Source organism: Seriola dumerili, unplaced genomic scaffold, assembly GCF_002260705.1.
Source record: "Seriola dumerili isolate Sdu_G_001 unplaced genomic scaffold, Sdu_1.0 BDQW01000668.1, whole genome shotgun sequence".
NCBI lineage: Eukaryota > Metazoa > Chordata > Actinopteri > Carangiformes > Carangidae > Seriola > Seriola dumerili.
The window spans coordinates 1,630,697-1,652,858 of NW_019174923.1; the positions used below are offsets into that span (position 1 = coordinate 1,630,697).

The window sequence follows — 22,162 nt, forward strand, 5'->3', positions numbered from 1 at the left end:
TTAGCTACATTTATACTGCCTCAAAGTTACATCTGGCCCTTTGAGGGCAACCATTATGCTGATGTGGCCCTCGGTGAAAATGAGTTTGACACCCCTGGTCTAACAGGTTGACTGTAAGCTATTGCAGCCGTCCATAGGTGATGGAGGTAAGGTGCATGAGCCGTTATTCATCATCAGTCTTCGTGTGTGACACAGTTGACATGTAGCAGACTCACAGTCTGAGGGAGAAGCTGTTCTGAAGTCTGTTCATGTTCTGCAGAACCAATTTAAAACACAAGGTTAGTATACGTTTTACACCATGGTTTTGCCAAATGTGTGCAGCAGTTTGCCACTTGCCTATTGGATAATCCAGCCCAGCTTCTCACCTTCATTCTTTCCCTCCCTTTCTTTCTCACTCCTCCCTATCTACTCTTCTGTCTTCTTCTTACCCGTTCTCCACCCCTCTCCTCCTGGGTCTTGATCACATATTTTTCTCCTCTCTTCTTCCCTTCAGCTTTTCACTCCTTTCTATTCCTGCTTCCTCTCCTGGTCCACGTTGTCCTGTTCGTTGTCCTGTCCTGATTTGCCGGTCCAGTCAGAGAGACTGAGAGGAAATGACACCAAGTTGAAGTTATAAATATAAATAATGTTATAATAAACTTCATATAAGATTCGAGGCTTTTGAGAAAACATGGAGCCCCATAAACCGCCCCCTCGCTCCGCCTATGCTTCACTGTTATGGTATCTCCGCGTCGGCAGATGGCAGCAGGGCTCTGAATGGAGACGCAGAGCATACAGTGAGGAAGAGGCTCTTCTGCTACAACAGCGCCACTTTTAAGTGCTCGCTGGCTCAAGTCGTCAACAACAATAACAGACGGCAGAAGTTGTCACAGTGGTCAAGGAAGAGCTAGAGAACAGTGCCACGACGGTATAGAGGCTTCAGTTATATGTGGAAGGTAAATTATACTGTTTAAGTTTGAATAATTCTGATTTTATGATGCATGAAAGTACAATTAACCATAACTGTTGACGGCTTGCGAGTAGCACGAGAGCTACTGTCCTTCCCTACCAACGGTCGCTAGGTGCTTAGCTCGCTAACGCCACTAGCTGACTGACTGCTAACATTTTATTAGCAATTTAAGAGCAATTAGACCGGTCACACAAGATGTTACAGTTTAGTTTTCAATTAATAGTAAAAACTTCCAGCTTTCTAACTTATTGTAAGATTTAGCGTTGACGTACAAGTCTTCTGAAATCTGTGACTCGATATCATTAACGGTTGCTCAGCTATGGGGGGAAGGCTGTGGAGCTGCCTAAATATTGACAAGTAATGTATGTGCTGTTATCTGTAATGATAACCAGCCTATGAGTCGGGTCATTATTACATGACCTAAATTTTTAAAAAGTCTATAAAACCCAGCCTTCTGTGAGAACATACTATATTATAACAGAGAGGAAAACAACTATTCTTTGCGTGCAGACCATTTTTGAGCAACAAACTATATTTGTTCACAACCTCGTCTGATAGCACGTTAAAATATTAAGAAATTATGATTAGTAATTTAGTTGATCTGAACCTAACCCCAGTTTGTGAATTAAACATCTCTGATGACAAAACAAACATCATATTTTGCATCCCACCTTGAGTTCTAACTGCATAAAAATAATATCAAAAGGTGTCAAATCGTGTGACTGTTCACTTACTTTAAGGTTTAATGTTGACAGTCTGAAATCTGTGACCCCTTATCAGTTCATCACCCTATTTACCGGCTGTCTATTTTTGTGTAATGCTTTTGACATTGAATATAATGTGTGTCCTTTCAAAGTGCTTCAGTCAACGGTCTGATTTTTATGGTCCTCTGATTAGATAATTAACCTTTGTGTATGCTGTGTGTAGACCTGTCACATATTTGAGTGTGCAGACATTTTTTTCAGATTTTTTTGAGTATACTGTAGCCTAAATTTATAATCAAGTCACACAATTTGATGGGTCGCATATTGCTCAAAGTTGGCCAGTAAGTTTTGTTACCTGAGTCCAAATATGTGTCCAAAGTTTTGACACACCAGAAAGTCTTATAGACAGATGCGTTGGATCAAAAACTCTTCCTGTGATGGACCCAAAGAAATCCTGCGCACTTTGGATCACTTGTAATCATTTTATTTTTGATGTTTTGATCCTCAGACCTTCAGGTAAAAATCAGAATGGACTGAAATGTTGTAATTAAAGTGAGTACAAGTGAATAACAGTGTGTGAGGACTTATTTGTTCTTCCAATAGTTATCTTAAGTAATCTATCCTAAGGACACTGACCTTATAAGCAAATAAATGTTGCAGAAATTAAGAATTGTATTGATGTGGCTGTATACTGCAAAAAAACCAAAATGTTGGAAAAATATGTTTTTTGTTTATTCACAGCTTTACCATCAGTAACAGAAAATCTCATGTCCCTGTTGACCTTTGTAATTATTCTGACTTGTAAAAAGTTTGTTTAACGACTTTTAAAAAATATGGTTTCTAGATCAAAGATGGTTCAAGACAGTGCGCAGATTCGGCGACAGGGTGCCCAGGACTTTATGGCATACTATGACTTTGCATGTGCCAAACAGGAATCAATCCCTCTCCCTGCCGTCAAGATGAACCTTGACAAAGGGATGCTGGACTTTAATGGAGACAGGCTCAAACTGACAGACTGGCCACCCATTCTCAACTCTATCTCCATCAACAAACACCTGCAGCATATTGCAATAAGTAGCACATACCAAACTAGCCTGGGTTCTGGAGAGGCAGGTAAAGCATATTTGCCTATGGTATTAACCTGTACAAGAAAAGTTAAATTAGAAACTTGAATGACTTACCACGTTTGCACACTAATCATATCACCACCAATTTCAGACAGAAGGTACTGTAAGTCTAGCTTCAGGAAGAAGATCCCAGCCATTCGCTCTAAGGACATGACATTTAAGTTGTGCAAGGCCCTGAGGGAGTGTCTGACTGTCTCTTCCAACATTAAGACTCTGCAGCTTAATGGACTTCCACTGAGAGAGAGGGACCTTATCGCCTTGACAAAGGTAAAAATAGACTAAGAATATTATGCAGTGTGAACAGTGAAGTTTTAACTATTTTATTATTATTTTTGTGTGTATTTAGAGAGACTAGCACAGAATTATCAAATCATTTGTACCTAACACTGTTTACTCCATACCAAAGATCTTGGAGTAGGAAACATAAGTTTTGGATGTGTGTGGCATAAAACATAGGTGAAAATTGATTGTTTTAGAGTGAAATTTGATAATGGGCCATATGTATTCTTTTCCAGGGTTTAGCAAAAACTGTTACCTTGGAAAACCTATCTCTGGCTAACTGTCCAATCAGTGATGAGGGCTTAGAGGGTATGCATGTTCAGAGTATTATTTTCTTTCATTGTTCTGAAAGCCATCCCAAGATTATACTGTATGTGCGCATGTTTGTAACTTTTTGTAACTGCCATTTTCATATGTTACAGTGATTTGTCAAAGTGTTAAATATTCCTCAAGCATCAGGACGGTAGATTTTGCAGGATGCAATCTCACTTGGAGAGGGGCAGAGCATATGGCCAACATCATCAAGGTTTAATCTCTAATGTCCCACCATTTCAACAACTACCTGTTTTCAAATCAATATTTGTATAATAATGCAAAGTGCTTTTTCTCAGCATCAGGGAATGCAGAGGCATGGTACTGCATGGGCAGAGTCTCTGAGGTATCGACAACCACAGTTTGAGGGAATGGGAGGTCTCCGCCGTATCACCCTTAACTGTAACAGTTTGATTGGGGACCGGGGTGCTGCTGCCCTTGCGCATGAACTGGCCGAGGACCTCTGGGTTAAAGGTAAGTAGACGCATGTGAGTTTGAGGGAATGAGACAAAGAGAAGAGAATGTTTATTTTGTTGCTGTTTTTATGTTTTTGTAGGGTCTTTGCTCAGGTTTTCTGTTTTGTGATTTTTTTTGAACAGCTGTGGACCTACAGAGATGTGGTCTGTCCAATGAAGGAGCTCGTCGTTTGCTGGAAGCCTTCAAAACAAATTCAGCTCTTTGTGTACTGGATATTCGTAGTAACCCTTTAGTTGGTAAGAAGCTACCTCAACCAAAGTCTTAACAAGTCTAGATTTTTTCACACTTTGGCCAATATGACAAATTATCAGTAAGTTGCATCTGTAATAAACATGGCAACCTCCAGGTGCAAGTAGTGCACTGTTAGATTTTTATTTAGCTGTGTCCCAGTTGCATAATAATTATAGCAAGTTTTGAGTATTTAGTGTTTTCATACTGGAAAAATTCTATAATGCTCTATAATATTGCTCTACAATACTATAATTCCATAATAGTGTATGTGCTCAGAAACATCTCTGAAAACTAAAAACAAATCCCTTGAAAAACATTTTGCCTGCTGAATGTTTTTTTTTTTTTTCTACAGACAAGGTCTTAATTAAAACTGTAATAGAGAAAGTGCTGATGAATGCTGATGGACAATCACTAGAGGTCAGTGTCTGCAGCTAAATTCATCATTAAGAAAAAAACATTCAAATTCTAAGTGCAGAAGTGGTGTCTTTGCATATGTGTTTGATATTTGCCACAAAGCTGTGCCCATGTTTTTTGATTGCTTGTATCTTTCTAATGTTGTACTGCAGTACCACTGGATCAAGCCTGCAGCCACTGAGCCACAGAGAGCTCCTGTTGCAAAGAAGCGATCACTGCCCAGTTCAGTCAGAGGAAAAGCTACATTTAGGATGGGTATGTATATCCATTTTTTTTTTTTTTTTTTTTACAGTGTTGGATTTTTCTTTAAATCTCTTTGAGATGGCATTTATTATTTCATACTCATTTTTATCTGCAACGTAGCAAAGGTCTATGTTCTTTAATATTCAGCTCTTCACATTGGTCTCTTTCTGATGCAGCCCATCGTAAAGGAACATCTAATGGAGGGCGGAGTTCAGGTGTTGCTCAGGCACAGAAGCCCTATTCCCGTTCCTGCTACATTCCTTGGCGTGCTGCTGCGCGAGCTGGACGCCAGAGGTAAGACGTTGACTCTTCGAGTTCAAATAAGAAACTGTATTCCCTCTATAAATTTGAGACATATATTTAATTTTAAAAACTTTGATAGAACAAAATTATCAGATAAAGAAAATTTAGTTAAAAATCTAGGCTATATTTGCGAAACATGTCTCTTCAACTAAGCAAATACTGTAAGTTTTATGCAAAACAATTACACCTCCTATATTTAGAAAGCTTTCTCCAGGTGTCACTGTAATATCACTTGGTGAATCAAAGACTAATTTTATGTTGGGTGATTTTGTTGCAGAGGTCTGCCTCCTGGATTAACTGTGACGGACCAAAGCTTTCAGGTAAAATGGCTCAGAAACCTGTCAAAAACAGTTAAATTGTGCAAAAATTGATTTAAATTAAAAATGTATTTTCATCTTCCTCTGTCGAAATACCTTGTTTTAATTAGGGTGCAGCTACTGTGAAGGTTACTGTAGATTCAGATTCAGAGGGAGAGTACGACGAGGAAGACGAAGAGGCAGAAGTGGTGGTGGAAGTGGAGCAGAGACCATCTTCTTTCAATCTCCAGGACAGGATCACTGGACGGCAGTTTGAGCGTATGCAGGTCAGTCACAACAGACTAGATCCCTAACTGGACCTTTGTGGAACTGTTATGTTCTGTAGGCACAAAGAACATAATGTTTAAGTTCTGGATCTTAAACATTTGACTTTGACGCATTAGAAGCATCCTGTATATTTGTGTGTGTGTTCTTACACATGTCCTGCAGATGGAGCTAAAAGAGTGTCGTCTGAGGCTGGCAGAGGAGCGCAGAGCCAGACTGAAAGCTGAGTCAAGGCTCATGGAGGTAAGAATAATCCTAAAAGTATAATGTTTTATTTCTCCTCTGTACTGGTCTACTGGAATTTTTTTATGCTGTTTTAAGCACTCACAACCTTTTGCTTTGGATATGAAGCTTTGCTGACTCTAATACCCCAGTTTTAGAGATCGTTTTAGTGCCAAACTTTATATTATGACACAGTAGGATCGATAGTCCATGCTTTTATGGCTTAAATTATTGCCACTTGGAATTGAGAGTTTTTGTGTCTTTTATGGTACCAAAATTCAGTTCGAGTTTTAAATGATCAGAGTATGTTTTGATATTGTTTAAAGATATTTCATAAGATAGTTCAATTCTCCATCTTCGGTGGTAACAAACATCAGCCATTAACCATCATTGGCCATCAATTCATCCTTACCCTAATGTTTTATGTTTGTATATTTGTTTTTGTGAATAAGCAAATTAAAAAAGATGATTCCCTGTTGTTATTGTGTCTTATGTGTATACAGTATGAGTTGGAGAATGCCCGTCTTCGTGATGCCAACCACTCCCTGTCGGAGGCACTTGCAGCCACTGGCTCTGGATCAGCACAACCTGCTGTCAGTGCTCTTGAAGATGAGGCCGTACTTGAGAGCATTGAGAGTTCATTTACGAAATTCCATGCTTTCCTTGATCTCCTCAAGGATGCTGGGTGGGTATTAGGAAAACTGGCTAGTACATTTGTCTTGGACTGTGCCAATTCGGTTCTGGAAAGTCAAGATAATAGTCTTTATTCAACAATAGAACTTTCAGTTTCATTATGTCTCTCTGGTCAGTCAGAGCTATTTTTCTATCATGAATTACAGTCTGTCCTGTCCATATTAGCTTTCCCCTCCTGGAAATGTGGTACACACCTCAGGTCATTTGTTCCACCCTGGCAGAATCTCCATAGACTGTTATTTTTGATTGAATTTAACTATTAATGTTTTCCCTCGTCATCTGTCCCTTTTGTCTAATTTTGTTTTCAATATATTTCTTTTGGGACCACTATAATAATTGCTATTCATCATTAATCAATCTATGTGTTGTTTTTTCATTTAAATGTTCACAAGGTACTAGAGCCCAAAGTGGTGCATAAAAATAGTTTATTTTTTGCATTGTTGTGCAATGTTTGATTTTTACAAATGTTACAAAGATGGTATGGTTGACTCCCAACAGCTTTCCCTAAACTCCCAATTTAAAACTATAGGGAGTTGTTTAAAGCAGATTTATGTGCTACCTGCCCAGAAAAGAGGCAAAGCAAAAGTAAATGACAAATGAGAGGACCAACCCAAGCTACACGACAAGGGATTAGTGGACTTTTTATAGTGGGAACTTCACTGGGAGTTATATATATATATATATATATATATATATATATATGCTCTGTATCTGCTTCAATATTTGTTTATGAGCTACTTGATTAATCAACTAATCATTTCCAAATCACATCCAAATTTTCAAAAATTAAGAAAATTTTTAATAATGCAAAAATAGATGTTTTTTGTAATATTCATCCCCAACTAGCGCTGAGTGATATAGAAAAAGTAAATTTTCAGTAGACTGTATTCTGATATTAGTGCATCATGCAATGTGTGTTAAAAGCCAAATAAGGTGTGGTGCTGATTAGACTGACAGATTAAAAGAAATCAAAGTGAAACAGTCAAGTGCACATATGTGGGAGGGGGGGGCCATGATGCCGAAAAGGATGTCCTCAGATGTGACCTATGATAAGATGGCAAACATGTATTTCCCAAAATGCTGGGCTATTTTGACTTTATTGTAGGTGTGGTTTTAGATTTCTGTTTCATTCTGAGATGCCCTCCATTAACAAGCCTGTTTGTTTTGGATCTGTTGGCTTCCAGTATGTGGTATCTTGGTACTGAGCCCAGACTTTCATTCTGACAGGATGAGTTTCATTCTGACATTCTGACTGCTTACCCTCTTAGCTTGGTCTTACTTTACAGGCATCTTAGTAACCTGCATTTACTTCGTTTCAACAGTGTATAGCTCCATTGCCGGATTTTCAGCATTGATAGAATCACCCTGCAGTCAGTCCTCACCTTGGGGCTTTGGCAGTTTTTTAACCTTTTTTTTTTTTACCTTGTACCCCGACTCACTCAGTCCTCATGTTCTCGACTATTAACACTTTTATCCAGTGGGAAGAGGGAAACCAGCATCCTTGAAGTCTTGACATTTATTCTGCAGCTTCTTTCTTACTTCTTTGTCCAATGTGAACTTGTTCTTGCTACTTTTTGAAAACATGTTAATGGAGGGGTCCACGCAACAGAACAGTATGAACAAGCTGTAACAACTCATACATATGAAGACGCTTGTTTTTACCACCAATTACTTATATATTCCAGTACTGAATCTTAATGCACATGGCATGTCAGTGGAATTTTATTTATTTTTACTGTGGGGGAAAAGGCAGCCTGCATGTAAGATAGCGTTTGTTAATGTTTACCAATTCAATAACAGATTATTTTGGCACACACTTTGTAGTGCATGAGAGAAATGCACTACTAGTTGCACTACTAGAAATAATATAGATAATAATAATTTTGCATCTTTTTTGTAGCCTAGGTCAGCTATCTGCAATGGCTGGAATTGACAAGTCAGATTTCCAACCTCTGGGAAGACCTCAGCTCTCCTCTACAATAGGAACACATCTGGAGGGTGCAGCAACTTTGACTAGAGGGGACTATCGGGATGTTCAGACTAAGACTGATGCTTTTTCTTTGGTAAGAACTTACAATGCAATGTTTTGGAAATGCTTGCAGGTGACTGTGACTGTGTTGAACCTTATACACCGAGTATTCCGGTTGCATGCAGTTTTAAAACACGGAGCAGTGAGTATACTTGACCATATGAGACCACAAATCAATATACCAATATTGCATTTTGGTTGAAGGGTGAATTGTTTAACAGCACCACAAATTTGCCTTCTGCCTCTGAGCTCTAACACTGCTGAACTGCATCAAGTGGAAATTGGAATAGCCTGACCTGTTGTACACCAGTTGCATGTCAAGTCTGAGGCTTTATGTTTTTGATAGCACTTAGTTCTCTTTCATAGAACTCTGCATGGGAGTGTTTCTCATGATGGGAGTTCTCACATGATATTCAGATAACCAGAGTTACAAAATAACTTCAAGTTCTGAGTATTAACATTATTATCGTGTCTTTTGTTACTTTGTTATGACTCTTCCTGTTTTTGGTAACATCATGAAATCCATGGGCTGTATCATATTGATAACTTAAAACAGTTCATTTAATAATTTGTCAGTTTTTCTCATCAAACATCCAATTTCTGTCTTTAGGTAGGCAATGGCCTACCTGCTCTCCCTGGTGGCCCAGGTGACACCACCCCACACAGAACTTCATCCTTTGTCAGGGAGTCCTTGCGTGAAGACAGGAGACTGGATGTGACCTTCAGTAAGGCTTCTGGGCCTGCAGTAGAAACTGGTATGGGTGGAGAGGTGGAACCAGATCGATATTCCAAGCCCGGTACCCAGCGTGACTCAGGTTCTGAGCACAGTTTCCGGAGCCAAACATCCTTTGATAAGGTTTCCTTTGGTAAAACTTTTCAGACTGAACCAAGCAAGCACAAGAGCAACAGCAACTCTCACCGCAGCAATTCTCATCATAGCAATGGCTCCCATGGATACAACAAAAGCTATAGTCAAAGTCATGCTTCCCATAGCAATGGGTCTCTTGGTGGATTGTCTGTAAGATCGAGTGTTAGTGACATTATAGGTGACAAGGCAGATTCTGTGGGATCAGTAGAGTCAAGGACCAGGGGAAAGGGAAGGCTAATGACAATAGGTCAGTCAGGGTCAGAAGGGTCAGCAGGGAAAGTCTATCCTGGGAGGGAGACTCTGGAGCAGATCATGTCGCTGGGTGGTCTGAGGGGGCAGTCAGATAATGAATCCTTCTGACCAGCTGACCAGAGAAATATGAAAAGCTTTCTCAGTGACTTCTCCTTAAAGTTCTTTCTGTCACTTCTAAAGATTGTTGTTCACTTTAAGAATGTATATGATGTAGATTTTATAAATCTTTTTTTAAGTATAGATTTACTTTTAAATCTTTAGAAGGCCCATGACCAGAATTCAATTTAATATCTTGTTGCATTTAAGCCAAAGTAGGGGAAGAGTTAAAGGTCCCATGAAATTAATATTGGAGTTACGGATTGTGAAATGTGTCAAAAATGCAATGTATATTTTTGTATTCACGTTTTACCCTTTTTTTTTTTTGTTAGTCTTCGAGTTTTTTGCTGACATGTTTTGCACTTGGGGGCATGTACAATATAAAGATTTCATTCAGTAAAGTGTAACAGTAGATATTTGGGATTCGATCTCAATCTAGTCTCAGTTAAAAACCACAAATCAAGTTCCTCCCATTGCAATCCAGTTTAATGTGGGAACATATCAACCCTCAGGAAAATTACAGTATCAAAGACATGTCATTGGAGGTTTAAGTGAAAATGCACTGCTTGTTTCACACAATATATATTTATTTTTACAATTTAAGTGCTGACAGACTTTTGATGGATGTTGAATTTGTTCTCAATTTGATTTTAATTTTGTCCTTTTTTTAAAAAAACAAACAAATCTTCTATGATGTAGAATTGTATAATTTGTTGTATTGTATCATTGTTATCACTTGTTCCTATTGGGATATTCTGCACATTTTTCAAACTTGTATTTTATAGTAAACATGTTAGCAGTTTTAAATTGTGTTTCTGAGCTTTTAAATTAAAAAAACTGTCTATCACTCCAAATTCAGTAAAGTCAAAAATGCTTGTGAAACACTTAATATGCTCTTAATATGCACGGTTCATGCCATTAACATGTGCAGAGGTAAGAACTAATACTAACTAAATATATAACACATACCCGCAGAATGGCTGCTTACTGAAATCAAAATGCAGGTTTTGCTGATATTTGTTTTCAGTACTGCATATGTTGATAAAACTTTCTTTCATTCAGTAGGTCAGTGGACAAAATTGTCTCTGAATACTTTTTGGATCTGTGTCTACTCTAAATGTAGATACCATTTTGTGGAGGATGTGAGCCTCCTTCACAGGACCTGAGTCTGTTTGCTACATTATGTTGTTTACGGCCTCTTTGGTGCTCTGAGAGAGAAGGACATGGGGTCGAAGTATGATCTTTGTGGGTTAGAATAGGACATAGTGTTCTGTTTTCCACTACGAGTGAGTACCAAACACCAGTAAAAGCCAAAAGTAGAGCTCTCTGCAAACGTGAAAAAGGGTACATAGAGTTTTTCATTTATACTGCCTTCTTATTGTTTTGGTCATCTTAACTGCTTTTATCTTACTTTTTAACTGCTTGATACTCAATGATTTACATGACATTCTCATTGTTTATAGAGATTTTCTTATTTCTAATTATTGTACAAAGATAGTTTCAAATGGGAATAGTACTGTATAACTACTAGTAATATTAGGAAATGCTTTGAAAGGTGAAGTGTGCATGAAATGGGAAAGAACAAGAATGACTTTACAAGTGAGAGCAGTTTCTCAGTTGTATGTGCACTGGAGTAAACATCAGCCTGAGTTGGCCTGTACTGTGCCTGGACAATGTGTGACAATTGATGATGTCTGAGGGCATCACAATATGAAGCAGGTGTTTATTCACAGTATGCATCGCAAGCTGGGCCACTGACCTTGACCTAATGCTGTGGCAGTTTAGATATGAGGACACTGGCATGTTATGGTAAAATCAGTTCACAGAGCTTATGTCATATATATATATATATAAGAGGGATTTCTGCAACATCCCAGTTGTAATAATTCAACAAAAAACAAAATCGAAATGTAAATTTTAAGAAATAGAACTCTTACAAATGAAAAGTGGAATTGATAAACACACAAACCTTGCTCAGTTCATTACACTGGGGTTTTGCCACTACAGTCTCACTGGGTCTGGTATGAGTGGTAGATAACAGTGGCTAATGCTAGCTGACGGATATTGCTGTATTACTTAATACTACTCTACTTGTGTTACTGTTACAACGTTGCAGCATTTACCAGTAAAGAATTTAATTATAGATGCAAAGGACAATGGGAAGTCAGAATGAAAGTAGAGTTAACTTCATAAAACACATTACCAATGCCAAAAACAGAAGTTGTGAGCTGATGGAAAGAAGGCAGACCCAGGTGGTTGTGGTACCCATGTTCTACAATGCAATTTTATAGAACAAGTTCCTCCTTTCACTTTCTCAACCTGTGTGACTGATGAATGACTCACATATTTATAGGTCAGTAAGAAGTTATTTAATCTTTCAATGTTTTATTTATGAGTGAACTGACCCTTTAATCTTGAAGTTTGATCCATTCAAAAAATATAAGCTAATGATTTAAACATAGTTAATATGAATTGAAAAGATAAGAGGCCCTAAAGGGGAAGAGCTTTCAAGGGCTTTATCACTGTCATGTAATAAAACAATGGGCTGTCATGCTACACAATGTTGATAATACAGCATATGTACTATTTGCTGTATGAATGAGTGTTTCACTATCAATGTACCGAGTCCACTTTGATAAGTAAATTATCAAAGCTCCTCCGCGTCTTTCGGTGTCTTAAGATTCTACAACACTGGCTCATTGTTATCATCAGAGGACACAGTGCCAGACTCCACTTTGCACTTTCAATCAGCACCGTCAGAACAAAATAGTAAAACTGTGTGAAAAACATCAGTCATGTTTTATGATTGCTACCATAACTATAGCTGCTCCACAGATATGGAAGACTACTGCAGCAGCTGTGACCAAGAACAATGTGAGTGGTGAAGGAAAGGGAACACAGAGAAAGAAGATCCATGTGGAGACAGAGTGACAAAGCTGATACAACAAACAAAACACCACATGAAAACTGACACACTTCCAAAATTCCAGTAAAACAAAATAAGTAGACCATTGTTGAGACTACATTCCAAGCCTCCTTCTGTCCAGTCCGGCAAGAGATATCACCCAAGGTCACTCTACTCTCATTACATTCATTCTGCTTTCTTTCAATCCAAAGTGATTTACACTAAGTGTTTTCAAACTGTACGACCAACATGCAGATGAAATGAAATGAAAAGAACCACCACAAGAACACTAGCACAAAGGCAACTGTTATATTAGCTGTAGTACTTTGTTTGTTTGCTTGCTTGTGTGTATGCTGTCTTACTGCCAAAAGAATTTCCTCTTGTGACATTAAAGATCTGAACTGAAGGGAAAGTAGTCAAGTGCAGAAGTAGTTGACAGGTTTCTAATTGGCCAAAAACTCCAGTAATTTCATTCAAGTGCAGCATAATGCAAGTGCTGTGAAGCTACCTCCGGTTATATGAGGAACAAAGTCATCTTTTATAACTGTGCCAAATGAAACCCACAAATAAATAAGTAATTAAATGTGGTAAAGTTGCATTCAAGTCTATATCTACAAAATCTGTGAAAACTGGCCTTGTTTCAAGCTGGGCGTCTTGTATTTTTATTCATGTGCATGAATCATGACCCAGCAATGTTCTGACACTACACTATTCCTGTTTTATTGGAGGATTAAGCTTCAATAAACGAACTTTCTAAATGTCAGAATTTATCATCAGATGAAGATAAAAGTACTCTGCAGGAGCCTGCATCCTGCCTGGCACATGGTGACCATGGCCTCTTATAAAACAGGTGCTTCACCGGGGCAATCAAGGCTGTCATTTCATTATTATGCAATACTGGCTGTAGGCCATCCCATGGTTGACCTGGTACAGAGAAAACCTGAGGATATTTATTTGACAGACTCAATTCTCTGATACACACTGTGCTCTGAGCGAAGGCAAATAATGATAAAATGTGACTAATGACGTTTGTTTGTTGTTAGACTGCACTGCCAGTTTTTGGGTCTGAATCTTTCTGATCTGAAGGGTTTGTCACAGGGAGCTGAAAAAAAAGGGAAGTTAAGTCCAGGGTGGTGCAGAGTGCATGAGTACAATTAATTTTTAATGAGCAGATGTTACTGTTTTCTACTTTTAGAAGTGCTCTTGAACTGACTCCTCTTCCTTCCTTGTTGTCACTGAAGACCTGATTTTTTTACTGACTAAACTGAAATCTGATGAGCAGCCACTGACTCACCAGGTTACTCATTTTATACATCTAAGCTGATTTAAAAAATACCAGACTACAGCCATTGGTATATACAGTGGACACCCTTGAATACAATGTTAATGTGCATATTACCACGTACACTGTTACCTACTCTCTTATCTGGTCATTGACTGAGTTTGCAACAGTCTAGCTGGATAGGTGCAACTGACACAGAGGACAAGGTGAAGTATCAATATTTAAAGTCACTGTGGCCATAGCCATTATTTGTTCATTGTACAGGGAGATGATGCTTTGTACGTGTACTCACGTCAGTCGGTCTTCAACGGTGCAAACTTAACACACCTATTTGCTTGCGAAGTAGATGGCAATTCTGCATAGACATTAATAAATCTGGTTAGTACTTTTACTCTAGGCTTATCTGTGCACCATTAATATAATCTTTTTATTGGTCAAGGTAATGATCAATCATCACTCCCCTTGAATCAAAGTACAGATGACAATGCCTACATTAATTTGCTCACCAGGCCAGTGTCAGACAGAGATTTCCGTAATTACTTATTAATGTACTTAGTACAGTATGTGACTATCAATAAAGCATTAGGGGTTACTAGCCAACTTTGGCTCCATGTCAATAAGAAGTACCGAAGCTAACAAATCTTAGTGTTCACACCCAGTATCCCACACTGAAGGACACACACACACACACACACACACACACACACACACACACACACACACACACACACACATCGCCTGTTACTGTGGTATTTCATACTGAAGCTTTTTCACAGGTCTATCAAACTATATGCATTTTCTGTTTGTTGCATAGAGAACGAGACATAAAATGAATTATGGATGTTGATCAATAGAGAAACAAAGACAGCACAAAATGAAGTTCTGTGGCAGGGTAATCATGTTTATTGGTCTACAGTTATGGCCAGATTTATCATTTGCTGCATCACAGAAAGCATGCATGCGTTTGACAGTGCTAAGAGAGGTGCTATGCTGTAAAACTACACACTATATAAATACAGCTACAATCAAAATATGCCATAATCCTGAGAAAAAGTATGAGTTTTAACTAAACATATTGTCTGCCAATAATACAAAATCGTCCCTCCCTAAAACTCTCTTGGTCAAAACTTGAGTATGAATACATGTAGGAGTAACATGGTATCTTGCTGAATTAAACACTCCTTCCGTGAACAGAATACTCTGTAAATAAATTACAAGCATCGCACTTTTAAAAACAACACAACTCTAAAGCTTTACATTTCTTTTTCCAAATGGAACAAACTTTTTTTTTTTAATCAGACTGTACAAACAATGTTACAATTCATCACAATTTCCAACAGGTGTTAAGACTATTTTGAGTGGTATAAACTGACAGTAAATACAGCTATGAAAGTGCTCCATTGAGAATGACTCTGTTGGTTGCAAAAATGTTTTTCTTTCTCTTGAGATATAAAATTTGAGAGAAACACTATAACAGCGATATCTTCCCCTTTTTTTGAAATGCTTAAGCTCTATTCTTCGGCTATGGGCCATAACTTTACAAAAATGTGGTTGCACAGGTCATGGATAGACAGGAATGTTGTTATTGGAAAAGGGTCTCCTCAGGCCCAGCAAACAAAAGGCAGATTCAATCCATGTCCATGCCTATTCATGCATTCGTCCTGTGCTCATCAGTATTTGCCAAGCTCACACTGGGCAGCGATAAAGCCATTCTAATTACTGGGTTGTCCTTTTGAACTGGCCCGGTCCTGATTTTGAAATGGTTTGCTTAGTCATAGTAGGTCCACATTTCGCTTCCCCAGCAGTTTCCCTTGAATCAATTTCACATCATTGTCATTTTTAAATGCAACCGTCTTCATCATCCGGAGCCTCCTTTGGTGACTATTAGTTGTTCTCTTGGGAGATTGTGGTTTCCTAAGAAACAGGTAAAAAACAGAAAGAGTTACACAATGAGGTCATGTCACTGAAGTGCATATAGCTATAGAGTCTCTTAAGTAAGTTCTCCCAAGGTTACACTAGAAACCAAGTTAAATTTTCCAACATACCATAGCAGCTAATTGATCATTTGTCCAAAAAAACATACCTCAGACCACAACAACTGTTGCGAGCTAGGGGCGTATGTTGAGTTAAGTTCATTGTGTACTCACACTCCCGTACCTCTACTATCTTATCTGCGTTATATATCCGTTTCGTGTTGCAATCTAATGCACTAAATTGACAGTGTTATGGTCAAGGTATGCTTATACAACTTGTAATTTTCAGATAAGGCCACTGTTGTTGGCAGGGTGGCCAAAGCAAGCAGAGGTCCTATACTGTAGGTTTTGTGTAATTTTCATTTGTCTGTCATTTATTTCATTATGTGCAGGATTACAGTTTTAGAGGACACATTATATTTAAAAGGTTAAATGGACTTAATTTGATTCCTTTCTTCCTGAACATAAAAAAAACTGCTCTTAACACGTTATTAAGTAACATTTCTTGCTCACTCCAGCAACATTTCTGTTGAAACAGCAGCAAATGGAAACTTGAAATTCTTGAATCTTTATGGGGTGCTGCTGTAATTGCCTATATGCTGTGCTTAATGAGAGAAGCAAGACGGTATAAAAACGTCCAACATCCTGCTCGTGAGGTAGTAAATTTTGGTGGGTGTTCAGTTAACTGTTTGTAGTGATCCTGTGTGTGGTAATATGCAAAACAATGACTACATTAATTGGTGTTTCTAAGTGTATATATATATACATACAGATACAGTTATGAATTATTGTATATATTCTTTATGGATACTATAGTAAATTTTGTGAGTTGAATCTTCAACAAGAGAGGGTTGAAGAAATGGATCTGTTTCTCTGTTCAGTTGTGGCTAACATCTAGAGCGACATTACTGTAGTGCTTTAGTGTGTTGAGTGCATTGCTGTGATAAAAGAAGTTTTTTTATACTGTGCATAATGTCACAATATCACATATCTCTGGGTTGAATTTCCCACATTTACGTTTTCATAGCTTCTATCTACAGAATTTGACTTTGCAAAATTTGGTCTTCTAAAGATCAAGAATCTTTTCTCTTTTTTTCAAAGCATAAATCAGAGGGTTTTTTTCTCAGGTTAATTTCAATTTTCATTGAATGTGTATGTATTAAAGTCATAAAAAGTCCCTTACAAATGGAGTCCTCTCTCCAAATTTGCTCCAGAATGTCATCTTGACAGTGCTCCTGTGCCCTGTCCGCTGGTCAAAGGTCTGGCAGGTCTGGAAGGGAGGACTGTACAGGTGCAAACTGGCTGCACACTCTGTGTGGCTGACATTTTCCACACGATGAAGGCCAATGTTGTCTACACACACACACACACACACACACACACACACAAACACACACAGGCAGAGGAACAAACAACATACATTTAGACAGTGTATGCCACTCGAATGCTGTGAAGTGGGGCTCGGAGGTGGTTACTAGCGGTTCTGTAATGTACAGCTGAGCCCAAACATCACACCAGGGTGCTGCTGGCATCGATAAAATACATAGTCAGCAGAGACTTGAGGAGAGACCTGAATACTATTCACTGTAAAGTTACATCTGCCTGGGAACTCCTGTGAGGCCAATTTGACATTACATAACAGCAAGGGCTGGAAACTTTGGCATTACTGGGCACTGTAAAAAAAATGACACACATATTGCACTGTTGCACACAGAGTTCAGAGATACGTCACATCAGCATATCTTGTAGGTGACAGAACATGTAAAAGATGTTTGTTCTCTTGTACCGAACACAGCATTTTAGCTACAGCAACATAACAATGTGAGTGTATCATTGTATTAAAAAAAATCACACATTGCCCCCCACACACAAATACACAGATATTAATAGATCTAACTGGTATTAATATCGCAGGAGTGTAAACTCTAATTAAAAAAGAAAGACTAGTTTCTCACCATTTATGTAAGCAACCTTGTTTTCCTGGAGAATTCTCTGTGACTTTTGGACCATGTCTCCGTGAGATTTACCCTCTGGCCACTCGAACAGCGTCTCCTTCAGCTGACCCTGCAGCAGCTTCATGAAGCAGTGGGAGTTTGTGTGGTCGTGGATGCTACTGCAAAAGCATTAACAAACACAGAAGAACACAGTGTCAGAATACATCAAGGCCTCCTCACGATTTCTAGACCAGAAGCACAGCTGAAGTTAATAAGTTAAAAAAAAAAAATATATATATATATATATAAATATATATATATATATATATAAATATATATATGGCATTCAATCTAAAGGTGAAATCATTTCTGTGTTTGGGGGAGTTTGTTTTTGGAAACTTCTTGATCTTTTTGGTCAGCAGGGTTGAAAATATTGTGTGAGCTCTTCAATTCAAACTGTTCACCCGGACTGACAGCTACCAAAACATTTGCATACTGTAATGTAATGCCATTACAGTTTCATAAGTAATAAGCCACAACACAGTTTAGGCTGCTCTGTCGAAACATGGCTCCCTTGAACACCTGTGTTGGTTAACCATTACTTATACCACATCCCTATTACTGTGCTAGGTATGTGGTAAAACAAGAGTCTTGGCACCAATCACATTTGCTCTAGGGCTCGATCAGCCATCAGAAACATGCCTAGAAATGTCCAGAACTCACTTTTTCACAAGAGAAAGGTGCATGTTTTTACTGCATCACTACTTGGGGATTCTGTAAAAACTAAAACTAACACCTAAAAATGGTAAAACCACATCCCTATTACAACTACTGCAGTAGGGATGTGGTAAAACAAATGACTTTGCTCTTCTGTAAAAGAGCTCTTCTTTTCCGACGCCTATAATCTATAATCATATATAGACTTGCCACATAATTCTCTATCAGATATGAATAAATGCCTTCTATTTCTATCAGCATCGACCAATGGCAGGCATTCATATGACACTTAATGACTTAATGATTAAGTGGGGCATGTGATAGATATCATGAAATAGAATCTATTTACACAACCGTTCTGTCAGTCTGAGGAACATTGGACTCTCTTATCTTTTTTAACTAATAAAATAATTACCAGAGAAAGTCAGTGGTTTACAGTGTCTGTAAGTGAGTTGCTGCTAACATGGCTGATGAACCCTTGACCACCGAAAACAATCTTATTATTCCCAAAATGCAATAGGTTTACAGAATGCAACAGGTTTCCGTTTGTAGGTGGTTCAAAATGAAAACTTGCGAAAGACTATATGATAGTATTGTATGCTGCAATAAGTAAGGAGATCAGATTAAGTTAATTTTGTTGTGTTAATTATTCTGTTGCATGTGGAGGCATCTCACCTGCCATGGCCTTCACCCCAGCACAGAATCATGAGATTGAACTTTCCGTTACCCTCATCGACCAAGTTCCTTGTGTATCTGCAAAAGAATTAAATTTGTTAAATGAGCAGGGAGGCAGACTGTATGGAGCATTATGGATCTTTGATAAAGTTTTCACGATTTCAGAGACACAACTGCAACTGGAAAATGTGCATGAACATGTTGCAACTGGAAAAGCTCAGACATGAAGCAAACCAATAGAGACATGCGCTTCTTTACACGCTTTGCATAATCAATTCCAATAACGTAGATTCACAAACCTAAATCTTAGCATTATTAGGGTTATTAGATTTAAATGTCTTGCCAAAATGTGCCAACTTTTAAAACTTTTACATGACTAATTGCAGTGCCTCAGCTTGTGCAAATAATTGTACTATTCTGCTTGTCTTTAAAGATGCATATAGGGGAGGGGGTGACGATTTTATTTCACAGATGCCAAAGAAAATACAATCTGTCACCTGCACTAAAATCCAACTGGAACCCACGCACGTTTTCCTGCTCTCTGAGGTTCCGTCAGTCTCCAAATATTTTCGAGGCAGCTGCAGCAAACAGCCACACCACACACGCACCCATCTCTGCAAAAATCAGCGGGTGTGGATCCATTTCTCGGTGTTGATTGGATGATCCGATCCCCCTCCCCTTCACTGACCCCTCACCAAGCAAAACACTGGGACATGGGGCTTTCCGAGCATTATGAATAGGGGAGGCGACATATTGAGGAGCCCCTACAGCTGGGATCAACTCTTTGAATAAACTGCTTTGTGTGTCGTCATCAGCTCGTTGATGTTGACATAAATTATGTTATGTTGTTTTTAATTAGATTACGTTTTTTTTTTTTAAATTCAAATAACTGGTGACTATATTTTCAAAACAAAAGTTATTCTGTTTGGAAACAACAACTGGTTTTCATTCAAACATGAGAACGATGAGAAACGGTTTAACAACTGGTTGTATGACTTTAGAAATAAATTCAGCGGTTTGCCAACATTATAAATAACCTAAGCAGCCGTCAAATGCGTGTGTGTGTGTGTGTGTGTGTGTGTGTGTGTGTGTGTGTCTGTGTGTGTCTGTGTATGTGTGTGTGTGCGTGTGTGTGTGTCTGTTTTTTTTTTTTAATTAAAAATAAAAGCAGCAGACAAAATACAAAAAGAAATTAACTAAAGTTAATAACAAACACTAGGCCGAGGTGGCACACAAGATTACAGAGCAGGAGTGCAAAGTGCAGCAGCATAATAACTGAGTAATATCTGATTAGTTACTTGACAGCAGGATTATGAAACAAACCATTTTTACCTGTATTGGTCAAACTTTGCATATTTCATCCATTCCTGTGGCTTGCTCTCATATGATTCCATTATAGCCTGGACCTCCTCAACATTGACGGAGTCACTCTCGAAGATGTTATGCAGGGTTTTTATCAGGTCATTCAGAGTTTCTGGCTTCACCACCTCGGTGTGCTCCATCTCTCTGAGCTGTGCTGGAGGCTGTTTGCAGATTATTTGCTTCAGTTAAAACAACAGGTTTCTCTTTCCAACTTTGCACAGTCGTTTACTTTTTATAGGCTGGCGCCGCAATTTAGGGGCGAGCTGGTGATGGACTGTACCATTATAGAAAAAGGTGAACGCCCCCAGCACGTAGTCATTTTAAATTAGTTTTGAAATGAACTCATAGTGAAACTCTGCAAAAACAATATGTGGCTGCGATTTCACCACACTCACTCTATAGAGCTTGTGTCCTTTATACTTTTAATTTAATGTTTTAATCCAAATTATTCATTCATCTCACACATTAAGAACTTGGACTAATCCTCTTTGAGTCCAATTCCACCACGTTGCCACAAACCAACACAACCTCCCCCTTTTCCCTCTCCCTTTCTCACTGAGGCATTCCTGCAACAATAGCCATCCAGCCTCTTTTTGTGGGTCCTCTCCTCAGAAACCCAGTCATCAACACTCTGCCCCAAGGTGTGTGCAGACCAGAGGCTCACAAACAAGTGGGCATGGAAAAGAAAAACGTCTGTGTGGTGTGTGGGGTGTGGGGGGTGGGGGGGTTGCCTTGTATCAAGAATGCTTTGGGAAACACAAAATCTTGTTTTCTTGTGGACTTCCCTGGTTCCATATGGTTTATCTTCAGGCCTTTAATCACCTGTGTTTTGGTTGCATCAAACCAAGAGATTATGACTTGCAATGCATGAAAGAATAGATGTAAGCCTACTAATAGTAGACATGCTCTATAAAAACTGCGAGAAGATTATGAAACAATATATTCAAAGGGATGAAAACGACAATTATTTAAACATGTAAGGGAAGGGGACAAAGAGAGGAAAAAACTTTATACTGCAGATACATAATGGTTTACTTAATTACCCATAATATAATGTTGGATTGTGCAATAAAAACATGCAGATCTTGTGGGCGTGAGTAAGCAATGGTGGAAAAGTACATGAGTAATTTAGCTTAGAATAGGAACATATTTAATTCAAAAAGCAGCCTTGAATAGCCCATTGCCAGCAAGTAAAAGTAAAAAGTCCTCATTGAGCAATTCATATGTATACAGTTGGGAAGATTAGACTTAAAAATAAATAAATGCACCTTCTCCATGTGTGATGTGGAGTTTCAAAAAAATCCCAATAAAGTATATATATCTCGGATCAGTAAACAACTGGAGGCAAATTGGGGAAATGTTTTGACTTTCCAACTGCCAGTCCACGTGTGCATCTGTGTGTATCTGTGTGTGAGCATGTTTGAAGTCAAAAAATAACTCTGAGACAGTCATGCGGTGCGTAGAAAATCAGACACGGACCTGGAGAGATGCTATTGTCCATGATTTTGATATCACATTCAACATTCAGTTCACA

At 38.5% G+C, this 22,162-nt stretch overlaps 2 protein-coding genes across 3 annotated transcripts; one reads left to right on the forward strand and one right to left on the reverse strand.

Moving 5' to 3' along the window:
• Nucleotides 1–841: 841 nt before the first annotated feature.
• Nucleotides 842–10,433, forward strand: cep78 (centrosomal protein 78). Of its 2 annotated transcripts, XM_022765242.1 has the most exons (16): nt 842–935; nt 2,498–2,766; nt 2,872–3,047; nt 3,296–3,368; nt 3,482–3,585; nt 3,671–3,845; nt 3,971–4,084; nt 4,432–4,496; nt 4,646–4,748; nt 4,913–5,030; nt 5,317–5,359; nt 5,467–5,622; nt 5,786–5,863; nt 6,346–6,527; nt 8,436–8,598; nt 9,175–10,433. In XM_022765242.1, the coding sequence occupies exons 2-16, from the start codon at nt 2,505–2,507 to the stop codon at nt 9,790–9,792; spliced, it is 2,430 nt and encodes an 809-aa protein (XP_022620963.1). In that variant the 5' UTR covers nt 842–935; nt 2,498–2,504; the 3' UTR covers nt 9,793–10,433. The 2 variants fall into 2 exon arrangements, with proteins under 2 accessions (XP_022620963.1, XP_022620962.1); XM_022765241.1 differs by lacking the exon at nt 842–935 and having other exon boundaries at nt 2,487–2,766.
• Nucleotides 10,434–14,847: 4,414 nt separating this feature from the next.
• On the reverse strand, nt 14,848–20,843 carry cdo1 (cysteine dioxygenase type 1). Its single transcript, XM_022765287.1, has 5 exons — nt 20,599–20,843; nt 19,267–19,344; nt 17,896–18,053; nt 17,124–17,293; nt 14,848–15,881 (listed from the first exon to the last, which is right to left on the reverse strand). The coding sequence occupies exons 1-5, from the start codon at nt 20,766–20,768 to the stop codon at nt 15,852–15,854; spliced, it is 606 nt and encodes a 201-aa protein (XP_022621008.1). The 5' UTR covers nt 20,769–20,843; the 3' UTR covers nt 14,848–15,851.
• Nucleotides 20,844–22,162: the final 1,319 nt, after the last annotated feature.